The 9,711-nt window shown below is 30.9% G+C and overlaps 1 protein-coding gene across 1 annotated transcript; it reads right to left on the minus strand.

Moving 5' to 3' along the window:
• Window positions 1–5,993: 5,993 nt before the first annotated feature.
• Window positions 5,994–7,292, minus strand: LOC125852186 (uncharacterized). Its single transcript, XM_049531910.1, has 5 exons — window positions 7,262–7,292; window positions 6,804–7,170; window positions 6,561–6,714; window positions 6,114–6,485; window positions 5,994–6,005 (listed from the first exon to the last, which is right to left on the minus strand). The coding sequence occupies exons 1-5, from the start codon at window positions 7,290–7,292 to the stop codon at window positions 5,994–5,996; spliced, it is 936 nt and encodes a 311-aa protein (XP_049387867.1).
• Window positions 7,293–9,711: the final 2,419 nt, after the last annotated feature.

Raw genomic sequence — 9,711 nt, forward strand, 5'->3', positions numbered from 1 at the left:
TTGCATGGTCATCATACTTAGTACATTTTGTGTACTAACCCATATTCTTCATATTTTTACTATAAGTGTAGGTTCCGGCAAGTGATCCCTCCTAGCTAGTTTGAAGTGTTGGATTGCTTTCCTCCAAGACTTGGTATGTCCTCATGGATTCGAGGACAAGACTTTTAAGTTCTTTTGTTCATGTAATAGACTTCTTTTGATTGTAAAGGGCCGTGTCCCTACTTATGTTTTGCGACTGTGTCTAAGATGGCCATGTGAGACTTAGACTTCCGCTGTGTGTTTTTAAAGTTGTTTTAAGAAGTTTAAATGTGTGGATGTAAATAAGTTTTTTTTTAGTTATTCCGCACTATTTTCATTATTGAATGCAATGAATGACTATGTGGCTTGTATAAGACCTCTTCGGGGTCGAGTACGCCTTGGGGGTGCTCCCGGGTCGTGACATGTTCGATGGAAAAGACTCCACGTAAAAGTCCTAGACTTAACAAATTTGTGGTTATCGTTGATAGCTCGCCGATCAGTTCAAGACCATCTGGTAGATCTAATGAGTTTATTGTTATAAATTATTCATCATCCTACAAAGTTCAACAAAAAGATGATTATGGGGCTGATACAAAATCGAAGGGTAAAGAAAAATTGGTAGAAGATCATTATCCACATGACAGTGATTTTGAGGACGATATCCCCCTCTCTAAAAGATTAAGAGTAAATAATGATCAGGATTTAAAGGTATTTGATTAATTTTTTTTTTGACATGCAAGTGTTGAATATTATCCTTAATAGAAAGATTTGTAACATTAATTAATTTTTTATGCCCTAGAATGTTGATGGGGGTTCGGTGAGCAAAGGCATGAATGGTTTAAGTCAAAAATGGACTAGGTTTGTTAATAATAAAAGGAAAAAGGCATCACAAGTACCACTAAAGGTATGTTTTTACCATCGTTTATAGTAATGTAATTTTTGATGCAAATATTTCTTTGCTTATATCATAAATTTTGCATTTTATGACTATTATAATTTATTGATTTTTAATATATATTTTTTAGATCAAGAAGAAACAATCGCGTTGGTGTTCTTATGTAAATGTCAACGTTTTTGTTGATATAACAAAGCTACTTGAAAAAATTGGTAGTGTTCATTTGTTTAAAGAGTCTCCTTTTGGTTATTTATTAGGCTTGTCCCAATTGAAAGTCCAACCTCAGATTATTAGATGTCTTGTTCATCATTTAGCTAATAATCGGATGACATGTTTGTGTTTGACATAAATGGTAAAGAAATGCATTTTGGGCTTAGAGAATTTTTGGTAATTACTGGTTTTAAGTGTGGTGGGTGTATGGTTTTTGATCATGATCAGAATAGTACATCTAAGTTACTTTCTCGTTACTTTCCAAATGCTGTTGATAAGGTTTTGAAAGCTGATTTCATAAGAGTGTTTAAAGAAGATGGGTTGATTCAGGAAGAAGACTTTTTTAATATGTCTATGATTTATTTCATTAGTACATTCATTTTGTCATCTCCACCACAATTGTCACATATTCCCAAAGATCACTTCTTATGTGTTGAGTCGGGACAGTACATTACGTACCCCTGGGGCAATCTCTTCTTTTTTAATCTTCGTTATTCTATATCGAGTCAAATGGCAAAAGATCCGGATTATGTGAAGTTTGAAGGGTTTCCTCTCGCATTGCAAATTTGGTTTTATGAATGTTGTAACAAAGTTGATGATTCAATTGCAATTCGTAGATCCAATCGAACGCCTAGAATATTCAATTGGGATATATCCAAAACAAGATATATTTTGACCATCTCCAGAAAGGAATGTTCAGAAAATACGGCAATCAGGTAATAGTAGTTCTTTTGTTATTATTTATTAATTTTATTTTTTATGAGTAGTGTATATTCACAATTTATTATTATTGTGTTAGTATACATTTGAAGATCTTGTGTTCATGGATGAGGAGCTTCATATCATTGAGTTGGAAAATTTTACTGTTTTGACTGATATGCCATTCAATAAGAAAAGTAAACGTGATAGATATGTAAGGCAAAATCAAAATTTACAGACTCATTCTGTCGTTCGACAGAATGTTAAAGATTTGCCTCATAGTTCTGCACAAAAGGTTGGAGGTGATCCGAGTTTGTCATTTAATAAAGATTTGCAGAAAATTGCCCAAGAAGTTGTGAAGGTATGATTATAAATTTTATCTACTTTCTGTCAGAATTTTGGTTGAAGAAACATTAATGTCATTTTAATTTTTGTTAAGTTCGTAATGTGTTGGAAAAGTTTGAAAAAAATGTAGATGCTAAGTTTGTTGAAATGAAGGCTTTTATGGATTCATCATTCAAATATGTCATTCAAGAGTTGAAATCTCTTCATAATGATGTTTCAACCAACAAAGATTTAGGTGGTGAACGGGTTAGTCTACTTATTAATATATGAACTTATTATTTACTTATAAACTAATTTTTAGATCAAGATTATTATAAATGTTAATGTGGATACTTTGTGTTGATTTTAAATATTATTAATCTTCTTGTTGATTATATATCCGTAATTAGCTATATTATTTTCTTATTGTAATAGTTGAATGACTCAAAATTTTATTTTTATTGAGAACATTAAGGTTGTTGTTGAGGATCAAAGAAAAGGAAATGTTGATGTTCAAAATGAACATTTGCAAGATTGTGGAGATAAAGATGGTGTTCAGACACCATCTTCGTTTCGTAATCATGTTTTTGATAACAATTGTAAGTTCTTTTTTGTTAGCTTAAATCTATTTTTTATAACTATTTTTAGTTCATTTCTGATTTGTGTTTAAAATTTCGTAAAATATAGATACATAAATGATGTTTGTATGTCTTAATAGGTGGTGTATCTGTTGATTTTGAAATAAATAGAAAAACTCCTACATTGGATGACTTTGTTATGCCCAATATGCGTGAATCACAGTTGGTTGCTCTTGAAACTGGACAAGCATACGTGTTATCATTGGTAGATGTTGAATATGAAAATATTTGTGTCACACCTTTGGAAGTTACTAAAGCTGGAAAAACAAAGTTCAATCAGTTTGCTGTTATTGAGGGTGAAAACACATTTATCTCACCAGTTCAGCATGTTCGTACGAAGATTCCAGGAAAGTATGCCCAATCACCATACACAAACTTAAGTGAATCAGGTGGCACATCGGTGAACAAAGTGAAGTACTGTTTATGGAGGCATCCTTTTGTAAATTACCAGGGTTTTGATATGTACAGTGAAGTTATCCTTCAATTTAAGAAATGGGTTGATAGCAAATTATCCAAGAAACGTGGAAAGTATGTATTGTTGTGTAATTGTATTTTACCATTTGTTCATTCACTTTATATGTTATAACTACTCATTTTGTTTTATAGGAAAACCAGTTTCTTCACTGCTGCTTCAAATCCTATCGATCCTCCTTTTGAGTTTGGTGTTGGTAGGGTGGATTTGAAGGATTGGTTTCACCCTTTGGCTTATCCAGGGTAGCCTTGGAGTGATTTGGTAATTTTTTATGGTGTAACTCTATATTAAAGTAAGATTTAGTATTTGTTTTTTGTTGTGATTTTTAGTGATTGGTAAGTAAAATTGGCTTCATTGTAGTCACTGAAATCTGTGATTTAGTTTTATGGGGACTGTTGTTTTTGGTATGTATGTTAGGAAAATCAACTACTGACACAAACATAGACTCCTAATTATAGTTTTATTGTTACAATGACACAAACATATAATTTTAAATGTAGTCTAATAGGTAATAATCAGATAATGGTAATTCTTTCAATCAAGTTGTGATATTATTTTATTGTTTGGTGCAAACTAATAAAACTTGATATGCAGCATGTTGATGTGATAATGTATTATCTTCGCAAGTTTTGCAAGTATGGTCTTGATAATAGTGCAAGAGTTACTACTACTGACCCTTTTTTCATCAGTTGGGTTGTTCAAATTCATGATGCGTGGGAGGCCAATGACAAAGATGAAAGTCTGATTAGTATACATCATGAGGTTGCACAATATATAAGAGGTGATAGGATTCTTGCTAATACTCCATGGGTGGATGTTGATCATGTATGCATTCCAGTCAATAGTAGTGCTGCATTCCACTGGTTTCTGGTTGTTTTTTCCATCAGAAAAAGGTGTTTATATATTTATGATTCTTTAAATGGTTATGGGGTTAAACATACCAATGCAGTAACAAGTTTGGTTCAAAAAATATCTAGAATGATACCTTTGTTCCTAGTTGCTACTGATTATTATGCTTTAAGGAAAGACATTGACTGGAATACAGATGTGCATTATGCTGGAAGGCCAGTTGGTGATCCGTTGGTATATGGTAATCGTGAAAACATCCCACAACAATGCGACAATTCAACGTAAGTATAATGTGGCTTTTTTGTTGTTGATTATACTATGTATTGTACTAATTATGCTGATTGGGTAATATTTATAGGGATTGTGGTCTGCATACCTGTGCTTTTGCTGAATATGTGTGTCTTAGAGATAGGAACGTATCTATGTCGGGTTTAAATGCTGAAAATCTTCGGTTGAGACTTGGAGCATTACTGTGGGAATATGGAAAGATGAAAATTGATACTGAATCTGTTAGTGAAGATGAAGCTTCTAACCAAGGTGGTCGGTCAAATCGGAGGGTCAAGGAGTAAAAAGTGTCATTTCTTAAGACAGAATTTCATGAATGTTTTATGCTTTTGAATCTCTTTTGTAATTTTGGATAGTTCTTTAGTTGCGTTTATGGTATTGAGTTTGTTGTATATTGTCTTTATTCTGTGATTATGCATTTATTTGGTTATTTTTTTATTAAATTTTGTGATAAATTTATAGTGTGAGTTTGATTTGTACATGTATGAGTTTGGTATAAATTTAGGTATAAATTGGGTTTTATCATTATTGAAAAATTATATTAAATGCTTGTATATGATCGCTTGGATTTCTTCAAAGTTGCAGGTTGGTATACATACCAATGTGTTTACCCAGTTTTGTACTTTTTTTCTTTCAAATGTAAACCAATTTTTTTCTTTAGCATAGTGTTTTTTTTTTTTTGGTTTCAGTGTTAAACAAGAGTGTAGTCATAAGCCATTTATTGAAATATCAAAGTATTTTACCAAAAAAATTAACTATTTAATGATTTTAAAAAAAACATTCAAAGAAATACCAAAGTATTTTATCAATATGTTAACCATTTAATAAAATTAAAATAAAACAGTCAAAGATTACATACCCTTAAACCAATTCTTAAAATTTATGATTTTATCAGGTTATCATCAATAAATGTTGGTAATATTTTTCATATTATTATTTACACCAATTCACATACTTAAAATACACTAAAATATGTACCATATTTTTATTTTGCGAGGTTCTAATTATATACCATAGTTTGTCAAACTTGTAGTTTTTTACACCACCAATTACACCAAATAATTTATTAATGCACTCATTTTAATTTATGTATGTTCATATGTAAGATAATATACCATCATCATTATGACATTTGGTTTTAATATATACCATCATCATTATGACATTTGATTTTAATATATATCATCATTTATACCAAGCTATGTACCAGTTGTAACAAGAGTAAACCAATTTTACAGTAAGTGAGTGTTAATTACTGTAGCGTCCAAACTAATATACTACATTTATTACTTTTCAATTTATTGTTTTAGGTTGGTAAACTGCAAACATTTGTTTTACTAAATACACAATTATTATGATCCTTTATTTTTACCATATATTTGTTCTTATTTACCATAATTTTATCAAGAATTTGGCTTATATTTTTTATCAATATTTTTGGATATGTGACAACAGTTAATCCAAAAGAGTTTATGATATCTACTATATACAACCATTTATAACAACTATGTATTCAAAAATATGAATAAGATAACAAAAAGTAATCAACTTTGAAATAAGGTAATGCAATTAAGAAACAGTACTTTAATAAAAGTAATATAGTTCAACTGTATAACTGCAAATTAAAAATAACAACAAAAATATCACAAAGCTAATTATCATGAGTTTTTTTTGGGCAAGTCTTCTTGTTATGCCTAACTATACCACATTCACTACAGGTTACTTTCCTCTTCTTCCCCTCTCCTTCGGTGAATCCCTTTTTGCGATCATTTTTTGGAGGTCTGCCAGGTTGCTTTCTTGTAATTGGTGGTAATACTACCTCTTCCAAGACATGTGATGGAACATCCCAAGTGCTTTCGCAAGGCAAGGGTTCAATTGGTATTGCATATGTATCTTGATAATTCTTATTACTATAATAAGCTGAACAATAATCATCGCGATTTTTATTCCTATGTCTGATTGCTGCAAGTGCATGACTACAAGGGATCTCATCATGTTGAAATCTGCCACAACTACACATTCGTGTATTCAGACATACTGTAAACCTCTTTGCACCATCTGTAATGGTATGAAGGTGTATTGTTGATGCGCGTACCTTCATTTAAGAGAATTCATTATCAATAATAAAACCAAAACATAATATGCATAGTAGAGAATTGTTAATACTTACAAGCATACGATGAGACAAATTTCTATTGTCCTCCAACATTTCATTGTATTTACTTGTCAAGGTTGTTGTAGTATTTCTACCTTCTTCGTTGTGTTTCTCATTCCAAGCTTCAATTGTTTTTCTAACAAAATCCAACAATGGTACCACTGGTAACCTTCTTCCAACAAGAATAGCATTATTTAGTGACTCTGCAATGTTACTTGTAGTGTCCAAGTCCTTTTTACTAGTGAATGTGCGCGTGACCATTTCTCATAATTTGCTTTTTGTAGATAAGCACGGTATTTTGGATTAATTTGATCCATCCTTGTCATCAATTCATCAAACTCTTGAACAGTGTAAGCTTTTGCTAAACAGAAGAATAATGGTCTAACCTCCTCTGTATCTCTGTATGTTTTCTTTAGTAAATTGGTCCATAGATGGTATATGCATGCGTAATGTCTGAATTCGAGATAAACAACTGCAGTAGCATTCCAAATGCTCTTATTTCTATCAGAAACAAAGCACATATCTTCCCTTTCACCGAATGCATTTTTAAAATTCTCAAAGAACCATAACCATGAATCATCATTTTCTGAATCAACTATTCCGTATGCAAGCGGCAAGATGTGACCTATACAACAAATTTTTTCAAAATAAATACAACATATATTGATTATATATAAAACAAATCAATCTAGTTGAGGTAATGGTATAAACAGTACCTCCTGGATCTAATGTGCTAGCTATCAACATTGTGCCTTCGTATGTTGATTTTAAATGTGCAATCCACGACTACTATTGGTCGACAATACTCCCAGCCTCTTATACTTGCATCAAGTGCTGTAAATGAATATAAAAAATGATTTTCATCTGTTTTTTTTTATAATTCACAATTGTCCCTGGATATGTCTTCTCTAATATATATAGATATGTTGGAATTTTTCCATATGATTCGGCAGGGTCACCTCTTAATGTCTCGAAAGCTTTTTTTTTACCTCTCCATGCTTGCATGTATGTTAATGAAATACCATGTATCCTTAGCATGTCTGCTTGTATGTCTGTTGGTGTGTAAACGGTCTTCAGATCGACATACTTTTCAATCAACATTGCCCCAAGCACACCACTTGTTGATTGTCGCTTTGATTGAATCCGGTCCTTCAATGAACAAGAATGTGTATCATAGAATTTCCTCACTTTGAATAACTTTGAATTATTCAAACATGAGGATTTAAAAACCCATGAACAGTTTTCTGTAGCACACTTTAGATAGTAACTGCAAAAACTCATGCATATTAATGCATGGTAAGTTGTTAAAATATATTGATAATTTTAAAAATCAACATATATAATAACTCACCAGGTAGGACTTGATCTTTTTGCAACGAAACAAAACTCTCTTAGAAATGCATATCGCTTCATAACTTCCGATATAGTTTGCTTGTTTATATAAACTTGATCCTCGGCCACCAAATAGTGTTGAGGATTTGAAATTATTTACGTTCCTTGTGATTCTTCAATGTAACATTCCAAAATTGGATCCATGTTAGTCAAACATAGTGTGTTGAATCCCACAATATGTTGACGCGTTGTTTGGACATTTGTTTGGTACTCAATGGATTCCATAGCTTTGTCCACACATGTCACACATAAAGGATATTTTGAAAAGAAATCTGAATTGCATCTCTTTTGATCTAAATAAACTTGCACTCCCGTATCGTTATGTATCTTCATTGGTGGAGATGGACCACTCACGAAATACCTTAGTTCCAAATGAGAAATTGTTGTGTCCACTCCCAATTGTGAAGCTATAGCTGTAAGCAAGCCTTCGTATTTGGTGGTTGGATCATACATAACTCCTTCAATATTGTAATCCACGTAACTGCCTGTTTAAAATAACAAATTCTTTGTTCATACATTGATTTTCGTTGGTATATAAGCTTTTTATTGAAATACCAAATTATTTACCAAAAATTTAACCATTTAATTATCTTAAAAAAATAGTCAAACAAATACCAAATTATTTACCAAAAATTTAACCATATAATTATCTTAAAAAAACAGTCAAACACATACCAAAGTATTTACCAATATTTTAACCATATAATAAACGTAAAAAAAAACAGTCAAAGATTACATACCCTTAAAACAATTTTTAAAATTTATGATTTTATCAGGTTACCATCAGTAAATGTACGAACTATTTTGCACATTATTATTTACACCAATTCACATACTTAAAATTCACTAAAATATGTAACATAACTTTATTACGAGGTTCTAATTATATACCATAGATCGTCAAACTTGTAGTTTTTGACACCACCAATTGCACCAAATTATTTATAACTACACTCACTTTAATATACGTTCATAAGTAAGATACTATAATTTGACCAAACAATACACCAAATCATGCATCAGGCTATTTGTTTGGTGTCAGCTATTAGTGACAATTATACCAGATCAAATACCTAAACAAATACAGAAATACATATTGAAAACTTATTGATATAAAATATTTGCTACCATACGGAACACATCATACCAATTAAACATAAACTTTAACAAAAAAACAAATTTTACACATCAGTGTACAACAAAATCATACGAAATTGTTGAAATCACACCAAAATTTGGACGATCCCGAATGTTACCAAATTGTATGAATTAATTTACACCAAAATTGACAAAATATATAAAATGAATAACTACCAAAAAGTACAAAATAGATATTTGTGAAAAATCAAATTCAATCACAAAATAAAAAATCATGAGAATCATTTTTTATATAATTACCTGCTGAGTCCCATCGCCCGTTGTGTTGAATTAGAATTGAGAAATTATTGGTATGCATTTTTTTCAATAATCGTTCTTTGTTTGGCTGATTTTTTAAGTCAGAGAAAGGAGTTATGTTTTTTGTAGGAATCCTTTATTTATGGGAGATAATATATAACATATTTGAATAAATTAGGGAAGGTAAAATTATTGGAGAAATTTATGGGAAGTGGGATAAGCATGGCTGATTTGGAAAATCTTTTTTTTTTTAAATTTAAATTCGACTTTTGTAAAAAAAAGTATTGCTATATAATTGAAAAAAAAAGTATTGCTATGTTGGTGTAAATACTATTGTTAATTTGTATACTTAAAAAATCCGCCCGGAATGTATTTGAGA

Source organism: Solanum stenotomum, unplaced genomic scaffold (assembly GCF_019186545.1).
Source record: "Solanum stenotomum isolate F172 unplaced genomic scaffold, ASM1918654v1 scaffold32770, whole genome shotgun sequence".
Taxonomy (NCBI): domain Eukaryota; kingdom Viridiplantae; phylum Streptophyta; class Magnoliopsida; order Solanales; family Solanaceae; genus Solanum; species Solanum stenotomum.

Excerpts from the sequence above, each read along its gene's own strand:
- LOC125852186 (XM_049531910.1), bottom strand. The coding sequence starts at position 7,292 with ATGTTGATAGCTAGCACATTAGATCCAGGAG. Across the intron at positions 7,171-7,261 it reads TAGCACATTAGATCCAGGAG|GTCACATCTTGCCGCTTGCA; the intron begins GTACTGTTTATA and ends TTTGTTGTATAG. Across the intron at positions 6,486-6,560 it reads ATTTGTCTCATCGTATGCTT|GTACGCGCATCAACAATACA; the intron begins GTAAGTATTAAC and ends TCTTAAATGAAG.